The sequence below is a fragment of the Lissotriton vulgaris genome, chromosome 2_1 (assembly GCF_964263255.1).
Source record: "Lissotriton vulgaris chromosome 2_1, aLisVul1.2, whole genome shotgun sequence".
NCBI classification, from domain to species: domain Eukaryota; kingdom Metazoa; phylum Chordata; class Amphibia; order Caudata; family Salamandridae; genus Lissotriton; species Lissotriton vulgaris.
In genome coordinates this window covers 1,832,092,722-1,832,118,027 of record NC_141687.1, presented here as the reverse complement: position 1 = coordinate 1,832,118,027, position 25,306 = coordinate 1,832,092,722, and the positions used below count along the sequence as shown (strand labels likewise).

General features: G+C 41.7%; 1 protein-coding gene across 1 annotated transcript in view; it reads left to right on the top strand.

Moving 5' to 3' along the window:
* The window catches only part of CORO2B (coronin 2B), a 581,091-nt gene that overhangs the window by 81,046 nt on the left and 474,739 nt on the right, over nt 1–25,306 (top strand). The window contains exon 2 of the mRNA XM_086957966.1: nt 18,636–18,780. Coding sequence (XP_086814092.1) covers nt 18,751–18,780 — 30 coding nt within the window. The 5' untranslated portion in view covers nt 18,636–18,750. The remainder of the gene's footprint in view (nt 1–18,635; nt 18,781–25,306) is intronic.

The window sequence follows — 25,306 nt, the reverse complement described above, 5'->3', positions numbered from 1 at the left end:
GATAGAATCAATAAATATATATATATATATATATATATATATATATATATATATATATATATATATATATATATATATATATATATATATATATATATATAAATATAGAACAATATAAATTAACACATTACGCCCAAAACACATCATTGCTCTTACCTGCATAACAAACACGGAAGATATACGTAACTGACGTTAACGTCAAAAACCGCCCACAAAAACAACGTATTCCATTCAAATATTCGAATAAAATTTTTGGGATAAGCACTTTCGAGCAATAAAAAAAAATCACGATTCATGCAACATTTCTAATAATTACAATAACTAATATAAAGGAAAATACCACGTCAAACACAATACATTGAACATCTTTAAAAAAATGCATTCTTGAAAATAATAACTGTATATTGCACCAACTCGCACATACGCTAAGGGAAGAATAACAATACATCACACAAATTCAGAATAAAAGGACATAACATAACCATATTCGACATAAATACATAATCAAAACTTTGCCAGTCAAGAAATTCGAGTACTTCAAAACATAATAAGCAAGTACATACACAAAATAGAACAACGTTCTCAATTACAAAAAAACGAACACATACAAAAATATACATTGCTATATATAACATTTATAAACATTACAATTAAAAGAACATCTAGCGTTTAGAACACTACAACACTCTATTCTAAGTACAAACGGGAGAAAATACACAAGTCGCAATACAAAAACATCAATAATACATCATATTAATTAATTACTTTAATAAATATATAAACACAAGTAATAATAGATACAGCTTCATGTACTAAAAGTTATTAAAAGTTAATCTTACCTGTCAAACGACGCAGCAACAAGAACGGAAGAAGAACACGCCTTTCCCGCACAAACATTCACACCAATCTGGAACATTCCACGTTGACGCACGTCAAACGCAACGCTACGTCACAAAACGTAGCGCTGCGATTGGCTAGAAATTACGTCACACTAAACACAACAGCAAAATAAAAAAAAGACTAGAACGATAAAATCCCTTACGTAACTAACGTAAAGGGAAAAAATAGCGTACGTCATTTTAACATACTAAAAATAAAACACAGTTTAAAATTAATTACTCAACACTTATAATCACTATATAAATACACAAATACACACACACATTACATTAAAAAGATAAATTAACACATGCAAAACACTCACAGATGCCAATAACACATGCAACTCCACTCACACATGCAACGCCAATCACACATGCAACACCAATCACACATCCACCGCCAATCACACATGCAACGCCAAACACACATGCAACGCCACACACACATGCACAAATACACACATCTTGCACTCACACACCCACGAACTCCTCACACCCATCACAACACTCTCACACTCACTATACATCACACACTCTCAGCCACGAACGACCTCACTCACCCTCACCCTCACACACCCTCACCCTCACACACCCTCACCCACAGTCACACACTCAACATTCAAACTCGAACACCCTCACTCACCTTCACACCCTCATCCAAGCAACACCACTCCCACATCAACGCAACTCATCCACGCAACGCAACTCATCCACGCAACCCCAGTCAGCCACGCAACACCACTCATCCACGCAACGCCACTCATCCACGCAACGCCACTCATCCACGCAACGCCACTCATCCACGCAACGCCACTCATCCACGCAACGCCACTCATCCACGCAACGCCACTCATCCACGCAATGCCACTCATCCACGCAACGCCACTCATCCACGCAACGCCACTCACCCACGAAACGCCACTCATACAAGAAACACCACTCACCACGCAACGCCACTCACACATGCAACAAAACTCACCCACGCAACCCCACTCAAACACGCTACGCCACTCACCCACGCAACGCCACTCACCCACGCAACCCCACTCACGCATGCAACGCCACTCATCCATGCAACGCCACTCATGCATGCAACTCCACTCACACACCCCCTCACCCTCAAACAACTTACACTCACACACCCACGATCTCCTCACACCCATCACAACACTCTCACACTCACTATACATCACACACTCTCAGCCACAAACCACCTCACTCACCCTCACCCTCACACACCCTCACCCTCACCCACAGTCACACACTCAACATTCAAACTCCCACACCCTCACTCACCTTCACACCCTCACAACACTCACCCTCACTCACGCTCAAACTCTCACCTTCACTCACCCACACCTATCATCACACACTCTCACATCCCATTACCCTCACCCCCTCATCTTCACACACCCTCATCCCATCAACCACACTCATACTCACACCGTCACCCTCACTCACCCTCACACACCATCACACACCCTCACACCCCCTGAACATCACATCCAATCACCCTCACACCTTCAAAGTCCACCCTCACAACCCTCACTCATGCTCACACCGTCACCCTCACTCACACTCACACACCATCACACACCCTCACACCCCCTGAACTTCACATCCAATAACCATCACACTCACACCGTCCAAGGCCACCCTCCTAATCCACCCTACAACACCACCCTACAACTCCACCCTCCAAAATGACTGCGCATCTATGTTAATGCAAGCAAAGCTTTTGCAGTGCGGCTTGATGTGTACCTTACCAAAACAAATAATGAAAAACAATTACATGTATCATATAAAAACAATTACTGATGTCTGTGATTTTGGATTCAGCGCTAACAACAGCATCAAGAAACATTACATAGGTCTCTTAGCTTCAGAAACAACGCTTCACAACATTAATACATTTGAAGTGGACAATATTCACGGCAAAAATAAAAACACTTAGAGCCATCATCACAACAACTCTCACTCACACCCACTCACACCCTCACACACAGCCTCACACACCATCACTCATCCTCAAACTCCCTCACAACCTCAAACACCATCACTCAACAACACACCCTCACCCTCAACAACCTCACCCTCACACACCCTCACTCACCCTCCCCCACTCACCCTCACACACCATCACTCTACATCCCCCCCTCACCCTCACACCTCCTCACACACCCTCACCCTCAACAACCTCACCCTCACACCTCCTCACACACCCTCACCCACCCTCACCCACAGTCACACACTCAACCTTAAAACTTGCACACCCTCACTCACCTTCACACACTCACACCCTCATAACACTCGCCCTAACTCACCCACACCTACCATCACACACACTCACACCCCATTACCCTCACCCCCTCATCTTCAGACACCCTCACCCCCTCACCTTCAGACACCCTCACCCCCCTCGCCCTCACAACTCTCACACCCTCACTCATACTCACACAGTCACCCTCAATCGCCCTTACACACCATCACACACCCTCACACCCCCTGACCCTCACATCCACTCACCCTCAAACTCACACCGTCCAAGTCCACCCTCTAACTCCACCCTACAACACCACCCTACAACTACACCCTACAACTACTAATCCACCCTCCAACTACTAATGCACCCTCCAACTACTAATCCACCCTCCAACTCCAAAAGTAAATAGCATTAGGCAAAATTTAATTCAATAACAAAACATCAGATTACACACTTGTAGGTATTCAAAAATTAAAACTTAATGCATCGCAAGGACAGTGCACAAATTAATACATAAAAACGCAGTAAAGTATTGTTCAATATAACATTTTTTCAAGAAACAAAAAAAATACGAAGAAAAAAGGGAAACATCTGAATACACAGCGAGTAATACACCTATTTAAAAGGGGACAAAGACCTCTAAAGGACAAAAATTCACAACATAAAGCAGTCACTAAAGTAAGGGGAAGTAAATAAACAATTAAACAATGGTGGAAATAATCCACAAAAACAATAAAGTCCATCATCACAAGAACACTAGACCTCACATCCTACTTGCAATTCACTAATAAGTACAAGAAAGAATTTCACTCAAACTAAACAACAACAACAATACTATTTTTAAAGGTGGCTTCATACTTATAGTTTGCCACAATTAATGCACATCTGTTGTCGGGAATTTATAAGGAGGTAAACATTGTCTCGAATAAGCAAACACAGACAAAATAAATGCGCATCTATGTTAATGCAAGCCAAGCTTTTGCAGTGCAAATTGATGTGTACCGTACAAAAAAATGATTACTTTTGACATGCATTATATAACAAAGGTTACTGATGTATTTGATTTTTATTCTGCCTTAACAACAGCATCAATCAACATTACATAGGGCAGGATTAGCTTTCTGAAAAAACGCTTCACAACATTAATACATTTGAAGTGTACAATATTCACAATGAAAAAATGATCACTTATAGGCATCATCACTATGAATCACACCCTCACCCTCAGCCGAACACACCCTCACTCATCCTCACCCTACATCACACTCTCACACTCTCACAACTTCACACCCTGAATCACACTCATACCCTCACACACCATCACTCACCAACACACGCTCAGCCTCACTCACAACATCAAATGCCCAGACACTCACATCCACTCACACTCACACTCACACCGTCCAAGTCCACCCTCCAACTACACCGTAAAACACATAAATAGCGTTAGGCAACATTTACCCTCACCCCCTCATCCTCACACACACAATATTATGCTTCACTTTCATTCATAATGTCAAAGACGTAATCTATTGTGTCTTTTATCACCTAAGCTTACTTTGGGGACTCTTGCAAATTCTTGTTCTCCCACACAAGGGCACCCTGCTCCTGCGGTGAACACTCCTAGACTGGATTAACACATTACTATCACACACAACTTGTTCATCATCAAACAACAAAGCTACAGGTAGCACCCTTTACACCACATGCTCAGACTGTAGATCGTTGCTTCGTCCACAAGGCACTACACAAGAGTCCCCCAGGTCACGGATTCAGAACATTCTGCAAATGTCCGCCTACCCACAAATAGGAAACATCAAAAATAAAGGTTTCTGCCAACTTATCAACCTAACAATAATGCGATGCTGAAAGAAGATGCCTTCACTCTGAAGGGTACATTGTCTAGAACTATCTTCACCTCCAATTAACACCTACAGACAACTTCCGGCGTTTAAAAAATTCACATCATTATTAAACTAGCATGCTCTTTTTATTCGAGTACTATACAGCAAGTTTTTTACACACTATTATTAACGTTTCACATCAACTACTTTAAAAAAAATAATGTACGATATCCTTTTGAGACCTAGACAATCAACTACAAAACTAAGGCCAAACAACAAAACGAAAATGCAAAAAAAAAAAAAAAAAATTAAAATAAAATGCACAAGATCTGTTACGCACCAAGTAAATAAAAACGACACTAGCTAACAACCACATAACTAACTCATAATACGTACATTATTAACACCTTTAGGTAACAATCACAAAACTACAAATTTAAAAGCGAAACAATCAACACAGATAAACGAAGGAATAATGAAAATAACGTCAACATACATTTGCAAATTAAAACACAAAGAAACATCCACATTTGCAGTTGCCTTACATTATTCGCATATTTCGTTAATAAAAAATAAAAACATAAATAACATTCGCAAAAGAATACATTTACACATCTTCAATTAAACACTGTGCCTCCGAAACATTTACAAACATTGTCATTGTAAAAATAAACAATTTAAATCATTAAAACTTATCACATCCAGTTATTACATAAATACAAAGTACATACTTATTCGAAGTTAAAATACAGATCATGTATGTAAAAATACAAATAGAACCAATTAAAACATTAAAATTGACAGAAACAGACATTATATATCAACTTTATAAACAGTTAATTAACTATATTTTAAGTAAATAACAAAAAAGTCATATAGTCGCGAACAAAAGATTTACATTTTTATAAAAAATATAATATTCGTTACTTTATACATACTATCAATACTACATTCGAATACATAAATAAAACAATTAGAAATAAAGTCTTACCTGTCTAACGACGCAACAACAGCACAGGAACAAGAACACGCCTTCTGCGACCCGCGAATCTCGATCTTCTGGGGAATTCCACCGTTGACGCACGCCAATCGAAACGCAACGTCAAAAACGTAGCGCTCCGATTGGCTGAAATAAAACGTCAATCAAAAATTGGACACTTCCAAAAGGAAAGCAAAAAAAAACTAGACCGATGACCTACTAAACGTAGGTTGCGTGAAGGGGACGCATTGCGTCCGCCATTTTTTATTTAAAATACATACATAAGCATCAACAAAGGCAGTCAACATATTACTACACACAAAAAAATACAAAAAAATTACATACACATTCCATTTATTACATTATGCTAAAAAATAGTTACACAACATCACATCTACAAATATACACATCACACTATAAACATAGCAACACTAAAATACACTCAGACAGCACCAACAAAGAATCAATAAATAACACCACCACACAACTAAACAACTACGCAACGCTCACACATGCAACGCCACTCACACATGCAACGCCACTCACACATGCAACGCCACTCACACATGCAACGCCACTCAACCATGCAACGCCACTCAACTACGCACACGCAGCGCCACTCAACTACGCAATGCCACTCAACTACACAACGCCAGTCAACTACGCAACGCCACTCAACTACGCAACGTCACTACTCAACGCCACGCAAATACACGCAACTACGCAACGCCACTCAACTACGCAACACCACTCAACTACGCAACGCCACTCAACTACGCAACGCCACTCAACTACGCAACGCCACTCAACTACGCAACGCCACTCATCTACACAACGCCACTCAACTACGCAACGCCACTCAACTACGCAACGCCACTCAACTACGCAACGCCACTCAACTACGCAACGCCACTCTACGCAACGCCACCCACACGTGCAACACCACTCACACATGCAACGCCACTCACACATGCAACACCACTCACACATGCAACGCCACTGTCAACTACGCAACGCAACGCAACTACACAACGCAACTACTCAACGCAACTACGCAACGCCACGCAACTACGCAACGCCACTCAAATACGCAACGCCAATCAACTACGCAACGCCAATCAACTACGCAATGCCACTCAACTACGCAACGCCACTCAACTACGCAACGGCACTCAAATACGCAACGCCACTCAACTACGCAACGCTGCCCACTCAACTACGCAACGCCACTCAACTACGCAACACCACTCACCTACGCAACACCACTCACCTACGCAACGCCACGTACCTACGCAACGCCACTCATCTACGCAACGCCACTCAACTACGCAATGCCACTCAACTACGCAACGCCACTCAACTACGCAAGAACACTCACACATGCAACGCCACTCACACATGCAACGCCACTCACACATGCAACGCCACTCACACATGCAACGCCACTCAACCACGCAACGCCACTCAACTACGCAACGCCACTCAACTACGCACACATGCAACGCCACTCACACATGCAACGCCACTCACACAGCCAACGCTACTCACACAGCCAACGCCACTCACACAGCCAACGCCACTCACACAGGCAACACCACTCACACAGGCAACGCCTCTCACACAGGCAACACCTCTCACACAGGCAACGCCACTCACACACGCAACGCCACTCACACACGCAACGCCACTCACACACGCAACGCCACTCACACACGCAACGCCACTCACACACGCAACGCCACTCACACACACAACGCCACTCACACACGAAAAGCACTCACGTTGCCAATAGATCTCGCAGTACGACAGCTGGAGCCATTACAATTGCAAATAACAATGCCTTTCACTGTTGTTATCATTTTTAATACATAAAGGGCTTTGTTATTTACACAACCAATAGCTCCAACTTTCCTACTGCGAGACCTATTGGCAACGCCAGTGCTTGTTTTTAGGAGGGGTACAACCACTGCCTCTTTGAAGGATTTGGGAACCACTCCTTGAGAGAGGGAGGCATTAAGAAAGGTCAAGAAAGGAGTAGGAATAGCCGAAAGGATTTCCTTCTGAATATACGGGGGGCAGCAATCTCTAGGGGGATCCAGATTTTACCCTTATGGATAAGGTACATAGGGAATTGATATTAAGATGTGGAAAGTGAGCAAAAGTATGGACACTAGAGCTCGAGGAAGTGGTATGCGGTTTAAAGCCGGTAGCTGGAATACTGGCTTTTATTGCCGAGATTTTGTCCAGAAAAAATTAATTAAGGGAATTGCAGAGGTCTTGGGTCACAATAGGTTTTGGGAGGGCTCTTTCCATATTGGATAGTTTGTTGACAATGGAGAAAACCTATTTAGATTTATTTCTGGAACTAGTTATTATGTCAGAAAAATAGGTTGCCTTAGATTGAAGTATAGCTTGCTTATAGGCAATACGTGCAGCTATATAGATAGTTTTAGCATGAGGGTCGTAATTACTCCTCCACTTACGTTCCTTCTGGCGGGTATCACGTTTTTTTGCCTTCAAATCCTCAGAAAACCATTTTTGGGAATCCGGATGGCGGCTTATTTTAAATTTCTTCAGAGGGGCATGTGAATTGCTTGCTGCTAACAACCAATCAGAAATGTTTGTTTCAGCCTGTCCGAGATCAGGGTTGTCAGCTGGAAGTGTACTTGCTAAGCTATCTAAGAATGCTGGTTTATCAAGAGTACTCCATTTGCGAATAAAGCCTCCTGCCGTTGCACAAGACTTGCTGTCAGATGCGATGGAAATGGTGAATTTCTATCAAAAAATGGTCTGACCATACGCAGGGGCTTATGGTGGGAGTGGAGATTGTAAGATTACTACTCCACACCTGATCAAGAATATGGCCCTTACCATGCGTAGCAGATGAAATATGATGCCGGAGGTTAAGGCCAGACAAAAGTTCCATGAGTTCGGAGGCTTGCGGGCCGCCCAACTCATCACTACACCAGTAGTTAAAATCTCCAACCAGGAGTATTTTAGCGAAGTCGGTGACTAAGGTGGCAAGCTGTTCGCACAAGGACAGAGGGAAAGAGGCCATATATTGAGGGGGTCTGTAAACCAAGACACAGGTAAGGGGGCCGAATTTAGAGTCAAGTTTTATTACCAGATTATCTACTCCCGGAAGGGTTAAGGCGGACAGGGAAGTAAAGACATGATCTTTCTTGATAATTGCGGCTACTCCCCCACCCGTCTTTCCTGGGGCCCGGTCAGCATGTAAGATGTAGTATTGATCCGGAAGTGCTGCCAGGATGTCCGGAGGGGAATCAATGCTAAGCCAGGTCTCCGTGATAAAAAATATGTCAGGTTTATCATCTAGAAGAAGCAAAAAAATGTCCAATTGGTGTTTAGCCAGTGAGCGGGTATTGAGATATAAAATGTGAAGTTCCAGATTGAGGGTCACGGTGGGTGTGGACCTATGGCTATAACAAGGGATTGCGGGCAGGGTCTCAGGTGTGGTAGAGGAATCGCAAAGAATATGTAGCTGGCTTAGGCGGCCAAGGGTAATAGGACAAAGAGAGAATCTTGCCTGGTATAATGCTCGAAGATCCTTCAAGGAATATATGACCAATTGGGCAGGGGGACAGGTCCCAGGGCTCGTTTGGGCGCAGACGGCAGCAGACGGGTTTGCCTTTGGCGCGCCGCCGGCGCGCCCGCTGCGCTCGTCCGCTGCGCGTTCGTAGGGGTGTGGCCATTTATGGCAATGAGGGAGGGAGGGCCGAGCAACTGGTCCGCTCGCCCTCTACCTCACCTAAGATGGCGGCCAAAGAAGCCCCAAGACAGCGTCTAATCGGCTGTGATGGGGGCAAAGAGCAAACAAGCAATGCAAGGAAATGCCACTTGCAGGCAGCAGGTCAATAGCAGTAAAAGAAGGTAAAATACAATTTTTAAAATAACGCTAACGCTGTGTCGCATTCCCGGCTTTTCGCCTCAGGAATGATCGCGCTCTCTGTTGATCTGCGCGCGTGAAGGAAGGCGCAACATATTCCATAGCATTCTCCTTCTCTCCTTCTCTCAAAGTAGAAGAGGCGGCACAGCGGGGATATGTGAAAACCATTTTATTCAATCTGGCATGACGCGTTATATATATATTCTTGCTTTTCAACAATATTAAATTTACCCACCTGCCTATAATGTAACATCTTAACAACTCTTGATATAAGGCATGCTATGTAGTAACTCCCAATGTAAGGTCTGTGATGTAACATTAGCATACCTGTTTCAGGATACTGCATGCCTGGAGACATTTTGGGCTCATCGAGACATAAGTAGAAGTTTGTTGGGGAGCTGGGGTCTAGGCAGAGCATATTTCTGGGCTTCATTTTCTTTTCCTCGCCACTAAATCGGGCTATCATAAAATATATAACTTGGCCAGCTATTGAGATTATCAAGTATAATTAATGTATTTGAGTTCCAAGCCATTTACCAACTTTTGGAGTAATTCCATCACTGCTCCTTATTGACAGATGCATTAACGAAATTAACAATTCTGTTTGCCAAATGGTCTGAAATAGTCTTAGTGCCTGCAACAACAATGTTTAACATCAGTGCTGCCTACAGATACTGCCCAGTAACCACCTACTGCCAGATCTCAGTACCTACTCATATGTTTTTCTCTTTATAACAAAATATTGGGGGAGCTTCGAAACAACAGAACAAGATGTATGCAGTCGGCATGTTTTAGCCATGAACTAGATTTGTACAAAGTGTTTTAACACTCGCAAACCTTCAGTTCGGTAAATCCAATGGTTTCCAACTGATAAAACTCCTTTTGAAAAGCAGCAAACACAACTAACAATACAGAAAAGAGTTTCTGAATTGTTACATAGGTAAAGTAAAAGTTAAGGAGTGCCTGTTTGAAAGGGGCATGTTAAGGACATCCCTTCCAAATGCCGATTCCTTAAGGTATGTATTATTGTATTGTAACCGAAATTCTATCACAAAACATTAATATTTTACCACCAATTCAAAATTGATGGTCAGCCATTCACAAACGGGAAGGGGTCCCCTTGAATCCCATTCACCTTTGAGACTGTTGGTAAAAACAATTTTTTGGATTAGCGATTGGTCTCAGTGGTACCCATGCTTACTCCTAAAAAAGGTTTGTTTAACTTTTAGGGAAAGGGGCTGTATTTTTTTTTTTAAAAAGATTGTTTAACTTTAAAGCAATCACAGACATGGTGATCTGCTAGCCCCAGCAAGCCACCATCCCTGTCACTATAGCCAATCATAATTTTCGACCTGACTTTTGCATATTATTGAGATCAGTTGAATTGCGACCCACTACGATTCTGAATTTTGTGAACCAATCTGTTGGTGCATAGGTCGGTACACAGAAATCCTTTCCATTTACAAAAAGTGAAAGTGCAATTAGCGACAACTTTTGCAAATGGAAAATTCATAATTCAGGTCCGAAGATACTTGACATCTAATATCATCTTTACAAGTTCACCTAAATATGCTAGAAATAAATATTGTACAAACACTGTATTCTAAAGCTGGGCAGCCCCACAACATAGTGGCATTTCCCTGGTAGGGGTAGTCTCTTGGCCTTGCCACCTTATTTGTGATCTTGTGGGCTAGTTAAAAAATGTGGAAGCAGCAGACCTGGTTTCTCTGCCTTCCCATTTAGCCAAATTGTGTGTTCTTGGGCATTTACATTTTGAACATATTCCTCTGCTCCCTTTTTGGCAAGATTCGGAATTTTTAAAATCCATGTCATTGTTGTTGGTAAGTGTATGGGTAAAAGAACTGGACGGGATATTATCTGGGTGAGTATATTCACCAAAATGCAATATAGTGGTAGATGTATAGCCATTGAAGCAAGTAGCAGAGTGTCTTAGGTCTCCTACTAAGACTGTTTGAGCGTGGGTGAACTATACTCTCCCTTTGCCCGGGTCCTCTAATATGACAGTATGTCAGCACTTAGAAACAGGCCTACAATAGAGGGCCCAGCATGGTTCTCATTAAAACATGCTGGGCTGCTTACAGCACGTGGCTTGATTTGCGTCTTTATAGTGGAACATGCTGCTGAAGTTGTATTGTGCATGTCCCCTCCTGTGCTGCAGCTTCTCCCTCGCTGTCACTGACAGGCGCTTCATTTACATACTCATAATGCCGGGCATATATTAGATTGCATATGCTCGAATATCAATACATTAACTGTCGATCTTCCTCTGACCCAAACATGGTCAGACCATAAACTTATGAGTTTTAATCTAAAAACAGACAACAATAAAGAAATTAAGTCTATTCCCACCACCACAAATCCCACCCCCTGCTGGAAAAAAATCACCGAGCACCCGGAACTAATGAACTGGGTACAGACAGCAAAACCAACACCAGTGGGAAATGTGTGTACTGATGACGCAAACTATAACAACTGGATGAAATCCATTGGGGAAAAACTGACAACAGGAGGAGCCAAATCTAACAAAATACAAAGGAAAAAGTCCGCTCCCTGGTACACTAAATCCCTAAAAGCCACGTTAAGAGAAGTGAAACTCCTGGAAAGAAAATGGCGACGCCATTATAAAAAGGAAGATAGGGAAAACTATAAGAATGTTAGGAAGAATTACCATACCTCGATCAAGTTGGCGAAAACTAACTATTACACCAACTTGATAGAATCGACCAACAACAATCAAAAAGAAATATTCCAAATAGTCAATGGCTTCAGAAAACCCAAAATACTATCACAGGAAATTCCACCATCCCAAGCCCTCTGCGACAAAATAGCGGAATATTTCGAACAGAAAATTACAAACTTTACAAAAGAGTTTCCACAGATCAGTCAACCAGCATTAAACACAGATGACCCTACCATCCTAATAGACTCACCTTGTACTACCACATGGGATAATTTTACTTTGATTAATTCAACCGAGTCTGCTCAAGCTATCTCTAAATTGAACTCAGGCTCCCCTCTTGATCCCTGCCCACCCCTACTGCTCAAGGCTATAAAAGATGAGGTCAACCCAATTATAAACTCAATCCTGAACTCCTCCCTACAAACAGGAGACATCCCCGCATGCTGGAAGGTCGCGGTAGTCAAACCCCTTCAGAAAAAAACTATTCAGGACCCTACGACACTCTCAAACCTCCGACCCATATCACTTCTTCCAGCACTATGCAAACTCACAGAGACATGTGTAAACAAACAACTCACTGCGTATCTAGAGAACAACAATTTGTTACATCCCAATCAAGCAGGTTTTCGCTCTCACCATTCAACTGAATCCGCCCTAATTTTCTCAACGGAAACTATTAGGGCCGCTCTGGATCAGGGCAAAAGAGCCGTCCTGATCCTACTGGATCTGTCTGCGGCATTCGACACGGTGTCCCATGATATTCTACTTCATCGCCTGAGTAGCGCAGGCATAGGGGGCACCGTGTTGAAATGGTTCACCAACTTCCTCAGACAAAGAAAACAGACTGTTCTCCTAGGTCCACATTACTCTGAGGCAAGCGAAGTTCAATCTGGGGTACCTCAGGGCTCTAGCTTAAGCCCTATATTGTTTAACCTATATATGGTCCCCCTAATGAAACTTATCTCCTCTTTTGCTATCAGCTCAATAGCCTATGCCGATGATACTCAACTAGTTGTAATCCTAGATGAGGACGCGGCAATTGCTGAACGTTCCCTCAGAGACTGTCTGAAGGCCACTTTCGAGTGGATGAACACAAACCACCTGAGATGCAACACTGCAAAGACGGAAATTCTACCCTTTGGGAAAAATAATCTGTTTTCTCCCCAAACCTGCTGGCCACCTAATGCTGAAGCCCCGCCGAGTACCATAAAGAGTGCCCGAAATTTAGGAATTAAAATTGACAAGGCACTATCCTTCAAGCAACAGACCAGTGAAGTGGCTGGCTCCTGTTTTAATATCATCAAAAGCCTTCGGAAATTCTTTGACTTCCTCCCCCTACCAGCAAGGAAAACGGTAGCAGTGGCATTGATTACATCTAGGTTGGACTATTGTAACGGACTGTATGTGGGTGCCAATAAGGCCCTCCTACATAAGCTGCAGATGGTGCAAAATACTGCAGCAAGGCTGGTGCTAAAAATACCAAGAAAATCCTCAGCATCCGCAGCACTTGACACCCTCCACTGGCTCCCTATCCAAAAGAGAATCCTATTCAAACTATTGACCATCTCTTTCAGAGCATTCCATAAAAGAGGCCCTACCTACCTGACTAACAAATTTAACCGCTACCACCCCGGACGTCAACTAAGATCTGCTACGGCCAACCTAATGACTATTCCAAAGTTTCGATTGGCCACTAGAGGGGGAAAGTCCCTGGCGGTCAAAGGCTCGATAGCCTGGAACACACTTCCACCTCAAATTCGTGAAATCTCCTGTGAGAGCAAATTCAGGAAAGCCATTAAAACCTGGATTTATAACCTAACTGCCACCACCTGCAAAACCCTGGTCTAATATCTACTTTAAGGGCTATTACATCTCCCCTCTGCCTACGATCCACACAAATTGAACCAAGCGCCAAGATGCTCCTCGGAGCGATAGAGCGCTATATAAAACCCCCCCAAACATAAACATAAACATTAAGGGCTCAAAAGTGGGAATTGTCGTATACAGTGCCTTTGTACAGGAAACCAGGAGCCATGATTGTGGGACAAACTTGCAGAATGGTTGGCCACCCTACCGATTGCCCTCCATAGTTGGAGGCCACAAGGCGGACCATGTAGATTCCAGAGAGGCGAGTGCCTCCCTGTCCTATAATCGCCAAAGGCATCACTACAACCATTACTTACTAATCTCGCCAGAAACATCACAATCTGAATGATCCAAACAGTGGTGGCCGCCATGGATCGCAGGTAGCTGGGTGGGCGGGTCATGCAGGGGGGTGAGCGGGAGGGTTTGTCAGTGTGGACGCATATAATAAAAAAAAAATGTTTTAAGTACCTTGGCGCAGGGTCTTACGTCTCCCCTCCTGCTCTCCTCCATCTCGATGGAAGCTCAGCCAGGCTGCGCTGACCAATCACAACGCAGCAATGCAGCGTTGTGATTGGTTTTGAGCGTCCTGGTTCGACTCTCAACAAGGGAATAGAGGCCTGGGCTTGTTCTCCACACATGCTGTAATGCAGCCTGCATGGAGAATGGGGAAAGTGTGCATGACTGGTTTGGGCGGCCAGAGAAGGACAACCAAACAGTAATTGTGCACTTAGGAGTGGGCAAACGACTCCTCCGCCTGCCCTGCTCCAAGAACAGAGCAGCCCCATCCCACTCGTCCACCCGCAGAGCGGCACGATTTTATCATTTTATGCTTCTTCTTCGCACTGCTTAAAAGCAGTGGGGCGATGCTCCTCAGCATAGCGGAGGAGCCAACACTAGATCCAAACATTTTTAAGACCAAATCTAATTGTTGTACATTGGTCTGTACTGGACAATTCCTACCTGCACCAATCATGCAAAGTGCAGCTTTCCCCATTTCCTCCATCTAGGTGACATACTCAGCACCATCAACGCTAATATGAAACTGATGGGACTTTTAAGCTGCACTTACAAAGCTTCTGGATTGAAGAATTATCTGCAACCTATACTGAAGATTCAGGATATATCAGACCCTTTTAATGAATGCATGTTTTTAGTGTCAATAGTCTTTGACACAACCTATGGACACTGGGTGCTACCACCTGTTCTGCTGCACTGTCATGATGAGATTCAAGATGCGTTGATACTATATATAATAACTTTAGCCTTTAACACACCATATCATGTTCAGAGGGTAGGTGCCTGACAAGTAATAGCACAATTAAGGTCTGTTCTACAACACAGCAAGATTGAAAGGAATCCATGCATTGTCATGTACCGTGTCTATGCTTAAGATTATTGCCGCAAGCACGGGGAAGCCAGTGCCTATTCCAAGGTCTGCAACACCCTCCAAGACATCACTAGAGCCAAGCTCAAATACGCCATTAGAGGACCTGGGATGTCATTATTCATATGAATGCCTTCTGCAGTTCCCATTTTAGGCTGACGAAGATGGCATATGTAAGCTACATTGCTGTGTCATTCATTGAGCAGATCTCTTCTTCCCCCAGGATTACCAGGATTTCCAATCCTGGAGGGCCCGATGGAAATCTGAGGTTGGCATAATCGATCTTTTGAAGGCAGAGCACTCTCAAATCCTGAAACGCACCCTTCATTATCACCTTTCCTTGAGAAAATTGTTTCCCGCAACTAATGGGCAATTATGTCTTTCAGAACCTGAAAAGTGCCTTTGTGACCACTTCTGTTCATAGTTTTCCTGATCGTAAAAACTATTTAATTTTCCAAATGGATGCTTCCAAAAGTGTTACTGGGGCAATTGTGTTTGAAAGTATACCATGATAAAAATCAGAACAATGTAATTGTTTTTTCTCTCTCTCACACACTCTTTCTGACTGTGAAGATAATTTTTCAGTTGGGAACCAGCTTCTTGTCAAGCCATGAAAGCTGTCTGTTCAGAAAAGAGATGTTTGTTAGGGGAGGCGCGGCTAGCGCCTGACAGAGATGGCGGCTTGCCCGTAGCTCTCCGAGGACGGCGGAGGGAGAATCGGCCTGACGACGTTAATTCGCCTAGGTATAATCGCAAAGTTGCAAGCATGTGAGTCGGAAGTATCCGGCTCCATGATACTCGACTTTGAGCACTGCTACGACGCTGGAAACATCCTTTTTCTGCTTTGAGGACCTGTGACGGAGCACTGCTGGAATTGAGCCCGCCATTTTGGGTCCTCTCACGACCGGAGCTCTGTGATGATATATGGCTGCCTTCTGCTGACTTCTTCAAGACGTCCACCGGTAATAATGCTGCATAACTACTTCTCCTACCTCTTCATTGATATTCTCTGCTTTCTACCTACTTTACCTTGTTTCCTGGGATGCAACGTTTTCCTCATTTTGTGACCGCCATTTTGCGCAACTGGGTTTTATATTCCCTCGGGAGTGTCAGCTGATATTCTCAACGCACCCACATTGTGGATTGGTGAACTGCCTGTGTTACGCACCTACAATAACTTCTCCTTGAAGTAGTTCTGGAGACTTTTCCTTGCTTGTGCCTCATTTATGCACTTAGTTCATTATGTTGTGCATTCTATGGGATGGCTGTATGATGTGACTTCGACACTTGATCACATTAATAGTCATTTCCTTCATAGTATATATATATGCAGACAATTTTATTCTAATTCAATGGTTCGAATTGTATTTTCCCTGAAATTTGATTTGTTCCACACTCTTTCATGATTTCTTTTTGACCGATGTATCTTGTGGCATGTTCAAATATTATTCCTTCCTTGTTCCTTCCTTGTTTTATCGACTTCTCTTGTGTACCCCAGTATACCTATGCTATAACTATGCTATTGTATGGTTTTTTTTATTTGGGGGGTTTCAGCCTTTTTGCCTTGTGCTTTCTTCCTCACAGTGATGATATATTACTGTTTCTTTATTGACATTTTTGGCTTCTCCATGAGAAAGCAATTGGCAGAGACACAATCTAGATATACATTTCTCCTCCCAACTAGCTCACGCTAACAGTGTTTGGACATGGAGGATCCAGTAAGTTCCTCACCTAAAACTACTATCACTTCTGCTGGAACTAAAGCTTCCACCAAACGATTGAAGAAGGATCCTCCCTCTCCTCCTAAGCAAGTCTTTTCAGTTACCATGGACTTACTACTAGAGGGAATTGGGGCTTAGCGTCCATTTGTTGAGGAAACCACCTCAACACTTCAAGAAACTACTTCTACACTCCAAGAACTATCTAATAAATGGTCATGTGTTGAAAGCCGCGTTACTACTCTGGGACAAAATGTTGACTCTTTGAATACTTCTACTTCTAAAATTGAATCCTTGTGTTCTCAAGTGTCACTTTTGCATAAGCACATAGAAAATTTAGAAAATAGAAACAGACGAAATAACCTACGTATTTATGGTCTGCCGGAAGGGACAGAAGAGTCAGACTCCATCGCTTTTTTTAAGTCTTTTATTCCCAAAGTTCTTAAACTTCCGGATAGTACCAACTTAAACATTCAAAGAGCTCATCGATTGGGATCCTTGTCTCACCTAGCATCTGCTGCTTCAAAGAGTATACCAAGAGGAGTGATATTATATTTTCTTGAATACACTGACCTCATGAATGTTCTTTCTACCGCCAGAGCTATGATCAAAATTACTCAGGGAATACATTATTGTTTGCTCAGGATTACGCTAAGTCGACAGCAGATTGCCATAAAGAATTCTTGGCAATGAGACCTCAACTACGATCGATGGTCTCTTTCATCCCATTCTATTCAAAGTCCCTATTAACAACAAAACTACTACCTACGAGGATCCACTAAAGCTTAAAGGTTTTCTTAACTCTTTTTTCGACTGACTCAATGGATACCTCTTTGTCGACACATTCCAAATAGTTCATTTTGACTCTGATTTTACTGGTATTTCTTGCATAAGTCTCACCAGTCCCTATGATGTATTTACGAATATACCCTTGAGATCTCTTAGGAGATAGTTATATTGTTAATGTTGCTTCAAGTTTAATAATATTGTCCACTTCAGTTCTTGATTAATTTATGGCTATTATCAACTTGACATCCGTTCTTCTTTCTACTGTTTTTATCTTATGCTTAACCTCTTTTTTTCCCCTCACAGGTTCACAGGCTCCCGTTCCGTGCTTTCCTCCTTTCCTCATGTTTTGCTACAATCCGTTGGTGCCGTTTTCCTTTCCCGCCTTCCCTCTTGAGTCTCGAGCACGTCATTATTCCATATGGTCTTCCATCCCCACACCCCTCGTATGGTTTGTAATTTTTAAAAGTTTTTCTTCTCATTTCTTCTTCTTGGTTTTTGTACTATCATTCTTCTCTCTCCTTTCTTCTCTGTTCTTTTTCTTATCTTATCTTGTTTTCCTTTTCTTTTATCTACTGTACAATTTTTCCCTCTCTTCCTACACACTCTGGATGCTCAACTATTTCATATTTCTTACTCTTTCTCTCTTTTTTCTTTCTTCTTCTTTTATCAAACGTTTTATTATGTATACAGTTGGTTCATTGTAGGATTTATGACTATGCTTTTAATACTCTACTTATTTCACTGTTTAATGCATTATTTTACTTTTAATTTATGCTCTTACAAATCGTATCCTGGAATGTCAGAGGTTTACATTCCCCTATTAAGAGACAGAGAGTTTTGACTCATTTAGCTAAACTACAAGCAGATGTTGCTTGTTTACAGGAGTCTCATCTATCAGATGATGAATCTGCAAAGTTGAAAAGAGGTTGGGTGGGTGAAGTCCTTTTTTCCCCAGGTGATGGCAAACGTAATTGTGTCCTTATTTTGTTTAGGAAGTCCCTTTCTGTCAAGGTACTCTTACATTCTGCAGATCAAGTGGGTAGATGGGTTCTTGTAAAAGTCTTGATAGATAATGTCCCACTTTCTATCTATACTACTATAATAAAGGAAGAACTTTCAGCTTTTGAGGCGGGTAAACTCGGGAACCACAGCGCCAATCCACACACCCGATACACCGTTGGAATCGTCAGGGTGTGTAGATGGTTATAGGCTATATACATTTCTTTTTAAAACGTAATTAAAAAAATTTACAGTAAAAAAAAAGTAGTCCCTCCGAAGTAGCGCCGGCCGCGACATGTGTGCTCACGTAAGGAGCGCGGGTACGAGCGGCGTCCAGGAGCGCGACGAGGAGCGGCGGACATGGCGCGGGGGAGGAGCGGTGACGTGAGGAGCAGAAGACAGGCCAGCGGCGGTGCAAGCAGCGGACAGGCGGGAGGAGCAGCGGCTGAGGTAAGGGGACCCATGTCGGGGCAGGTGGGGGGTCGGGGCAGGTGGGGGGTCGGGCAGGTGGGGGTCGGGGCAGGCGGGGGATGGGCCGGGCGGGGGCCCGGGCTGCTGGACAATGTCAGGACGGGTGGGAGTCGGGGAAGCCTGTTGCTCCCGGACAAGGTCGGGACGGGCTGCTAGTACTAAATATTTATGCACCTAAGGTTGGTGATCCTTCTTTTTGGGCCTCCCTACCTCAACATATTACACAACACTATGAGGATAATTGTATTCTTACGGGGATTGTAATGGAATTTTTGGCCCATTCCTAGATCGGAACTCCTCAGTCCCTTTTATTCCTCATAGATCCCACAAATCATTTACACAAATGATTAGACAGCACAAATTGATAGACGCATGGAGGTTATGTAATCCCGCACTCAGAGAATACTCTTTTTACACTTCCGTGCACCACACTCAATCACGATTGGATTATTTTTTTCTCTCACACAATCTTACTCAATCTTTAGTGGGTGCAGATATTGGTTCTATCCTAATATCCGATCATGCTCCTGTAACAATTTGTCTTGATGTTTTACAACAACCCTCGGTGTCTCGTAAATGGCGTTTTAATAATCACTTGCTTTTAGATCCCTTATTTATTTCGTCCTTTACTTCTTTTTTCCATGAATATTTTCTTTTTAATCAAACAGATGATATACCCATCAATGTAATTTGGGATGCTTTCAAAGCTTCAGCTGGAGATTTTATTATTACTTTTATCTCGAAAAAACTTAAAAAAGCCCAACAGACCACTATTGCCCTCCTACGTAAAATCAAACAATTGGAGCATTTTTACTACTCTTCCAAATCCAAGGAATGCTTATCAGACCTCAAAGCTAAAATTAAATTTAATCAAGATCCAACCAACAACGCTTCTACTTATCTACTAAAATCCAGCGTAAAGTATTATGGCGGTCAAAATAAAGCAGGTAAACTACTGGCTAATTATTTAAAGGTCAAACACAATAAACTTAATATAGAGTCTATTTTTGACCAGACTCACCAACTGAAATTTAAAGATGAAGATATTTTAAATGAATTCCTTCTTTTTTATCAATCTCTCTACTCTTCTGAAACCTTTACCTCTGATCAAAACATATCTCACTTCCTTTCTAATATTCAACGTGCTCCCAATACGCGCTCTGACCTTTCTTCTCTAGAGACTGATTTGACACAAAAGGAACTTCTCAGCACCTTAAAAACACTTAAAAAAGACAAGGCACCGGGCTCGGATGGTTTCACTGTAGAATTTTTTACTCATTTTGCACATTTACTCATTCCTAAACTACACACACTTATACTTTTTACAATCTGGTGAATATCATGGTTTCTTTTCAGATGCCCTTATATGTATTATTCCTAAGGACGGCAAGGATCCCCAATATTGTAAAAATTATGGTCTCATATCCTTGGTCAACATTGATTATAAAATTTTCTCCAAAGCCTTGGCTTTACGTTTAGAATCTCATATGCCTGACTTGCTAGGATCTGAGCAATCTGGTTTTGGTAAAGGCCGACTCCTCACTGATTATACTCGCTTATTTTTTTATATACTCTCCAAAACTCCCCATATTGACCATTCACTGGCAGCTATAGCCCTGGATGCGGAAAAAGCTTTTGATAGAGTTGAGTGGTCATATCTCTTTAGTACCCTAAAATGGTTTGGTTTTGACCCAAAGATTACTTCCTTTATCTCTCTTCTATATTCTAACCCAAGAGCGGCTATATCAGCTAATAATGCGTTCTCTTCCTACTTTCGTCTTGGCAGAGGTGTTGGACAGGGCTGCCCTCTTTCCCCTTTTCCTTTTAATTTAGTTTTGGAACCCTTTTTGTTGCGAATTCCTCAAAATGACAATATTCATGGCTTCACCTTTAAAGACCTGACCAGAGGGATGTAGATGTCCTGCTGAGTACTTTCTTAGCACATATCTCCCCTCCCACTATTATTAACCAAGGGTGTCAGCCACGCTAATAAATTTCCCTGTGAACTGACCCACCTTTTTTATTCACCACCACTTCACGACTACACTTTCACTCGCCCTCTCACCCGCTTGCACCATATGGCTGGAACAAAAGATCTCTGATAAAGAGCCCCTTTACTGGTGCCCGTCAGACATTGCAGCGCCAGTCTGACGAGGAGCAGAACCCATATGATGAAGCATGACATCTAGCTTGCTAGGTGTGTGAGGGTTTTAGTTCCAAAAAGGGAAATGCCCTTTTCCCTTTGTCTTTCCTCTATGCTGCACGCACTCTTGTTTCTCACATTCTCAACGGGGAACTTTGAACCCCTCTTGTGCTACTAGTCGTCCGGACATGTACACTGGACCCCGTTAAATATTGTCCGCACACGGTTCCCCTTGTTGTTGAAATTCACTTTTAAAGATACCAGTGTTAAAATGGCGGCTTACACTGATGATATTCTTTTATTTCTTTCACAACCTCAGGTTTCCCTTACCACCTTTTTAGAAGAGGTTGACTTGTTTGCCTCGGTCTCTGGTTATAAGCTCAATAAAGATAAGTGTGAAATTTTACCCTTCACCAAATATACTTTGAAAGCTGAATTTGCCACTTCAGGCTTCACATGGAATCCTCAATATATTAAATATTTGGGATTACATTTTACTTCTTCCATTTCAGGAATGTTATCTCGATGCTTGGATGATTGTATACAAAGGCTCTCCTCCTTGACGTCAAAATGGCATCCCTTATATTTGTCTCGGTGGGGTCACTTAGATACCATAAAAATGATGCGTTCCCCAATTTTTTTATTTACCATTTCTAATATCCCGGCTTCCATTCGCTCTAAATATTTTAAAAAGCTCAGCTCAGTCTTATCCTCTTTCTTATGGAGTAACAAAAAATCACGCATGTCCATTTCAAATTTAATTTTTATGATCAATAATAAGCCTCTGTTCTGGAAATCTTGGAGACAAGGGGGCTTGATCTGGGTGCATCAATTATATGATAATGGCCAACCTATACCTTTTACTCAAGCTCGTACTTTATTTGCTTTACCTTCTCATCTCAGTTCTAAATATTCTCGTTTATTGGCAGCTGTTCAAGATGCGTATAAACATTTTACACCCTTTATCTCTACCACTTCCCAGAACGCTAAATTGAGATCCAAAGCATCTGTCATCTATACATTTTTTCATACCCCATCTGCTTTAAGAGATAAAACTAAAATAGAAGCACTGTGGGAAAAATCTTGGAATCTACTTGGACGGTAGATTTTTGAGGACAATATATGGCTTATACTTAGGAAATCTTCTAGAGCTGCAAACACCACACAGACCCTCTTTTTCATATATAATAGGCTTTTACTTTCTCCCTTAGCTCTTAATACATGGCACTCCCATCTCCCTGATACTTGTTGGTCCTGCTCAGAACCACGTGCTGACCTCTATCATATGCCTTTCCATTGTACACTGGTTAGGAATTTTTGGGGAAAGGTCTGGTCTCAGATTAATGCTACTTTTCACTCTGCTCACCCTCTCTCCTTCCCACATATATTAATAGGTAGTGTAACCCCTATTTGGATAGGTTGTCATTCTAACTTTCGAATTATTGATTTGTTATTGGCAGTGCCCTTTCAACAAATTTCTAAAAATTGGAAAGATTTTACTAAATTATCATACCAGGCATGGTGGTACGCTGTTTGTTTTAACCACAGACTAGACACGTCATTTGTGTACCCATTACACATGGCAACAAGACGTTTAAATTTATGGTCTCCTGTTACGACGTTCATTTATCTGAGTGCCCAACGCTCTCTGTCACATAACCCACGTCAACAAGAAGTATCTAAACCTCCGTGACTTCCCTTATATTACAGTTTTATGCTTTATCCTTAATTGTATTTCATATTATGAATTCTTGTAGATCATTTGAATTTCCTGTATGAATTGCATTATCATTCATTGATGTCTTTCGTACTTGTATATTTTGTAAGCTGACTGTATTTTCTTTTACTCTTTTTCTTTTCTTCTTTTTGTTCTTTTACACCTTGATATTTTGCGTGTAGCTCGTTTATACGTAGTATTACTTTGTCTTTTGCATTATTGTATTACTTCCACCTAATAAAATTATTTCGAACTTAAAAAAAAAAAAGAGAGGTTTGTTAACAGGAAGCAAGTACATTTAATGTGTTTCATATATAAAACAAAAATCAATGACAATAAAAACAAGAGCGTGAAAGACAATATAAGTCACCTACAGTAAAAAAATCCGTTTATAAAATGAGGAATCTGTGTGGGAACTAAGAAAAAAACAGGAAGAGCAGCTCATGTCTTGTCAGCCCCTATCATCCCTCAGAAGCAAAAAAAGACAGCTAATTACCATTGGACTCCGATTTTAAAGTCTTCCCATACGAGATATATAATAACAAGTCCCATATTCCCCCAGTACATATCTGTTGACTTCTGAACATATAGCATCCTCGACCACCTGCACTAAAGAGGGAGATTGGGGTTATTTGTAAAAAGTTTGATCATTCTGATTATGTTTCTACAACTCACTCTTTCATTTTGCCAGCCAGCTTATAGTAAACAATAGTCATATTGGCAGAGACTAACTGAATATCCACTGAATTAAGCGTACAATGAAGCAGATAGACTCCACCATAGTAATGTAATTTTGGACGTATGCAAATTATATGACTGAGTGTTACTCTTGCCAATACCGCACTCTCTATCATCCCATCCGTGAGAGAGTGACTATGCCATGCAACTTCCAATTGAATAATTGTTGAGAAAAGTAAACAAAAACAAAGATAATCATTTTTTACTGTAACCTTTAAGATTTGAGTTAGGGCAATTAGATTGTTCTATGATGTTAAGATTCTCGAGCAATACCTGGGAAAGCTTTACCTTCAGTGTAATGTAATGTGATCAACTATAAGGGCTTCTCTTATGATTAAGTTGTAAAGCAGAACTTATCCATGCTGGAGTATTTAAGCCATTAATCAGTATAATACTCAATAATTGAGTTTTAATTTATGCCCTAGCCTCCTGGATTTCTTCGTGTTAGAACCAATATCAAACTCTCTGGGGTTTTCTTAATAAAGTTAATGGGAAATCAATTGGGGCCCTTACAAAAGGGGGGACCTAAAGATTTTAGAAATGTAAGACTTTATTGTATGGAATTAAATGGTATTTTGGAATCCACTTTATTAGAACATGCATGACGTAACCCAATATGATCTTGCCAGATATTGCAAGAGATCAAGAAATTAGGTCTCCACTTGTAATATCATGTGTCATAACCAAACAGCAGTTAGAACTGTCTAGAAACCTGCTTTTTAATAACATCAAATAAGTTCAACCTCATTTGTCCTTGAGTTGAAGCAATTGCTACATGGAGATCTCTTTTGTATTATCTTTTTAACATTCTTACGAGTAAATTCTTCTTCAAAATATTTGATCAGTCTTCCAACAATGTTTCATATCTCAAATACTGTTCAACACATTGATTCAACCTTTCTGTCT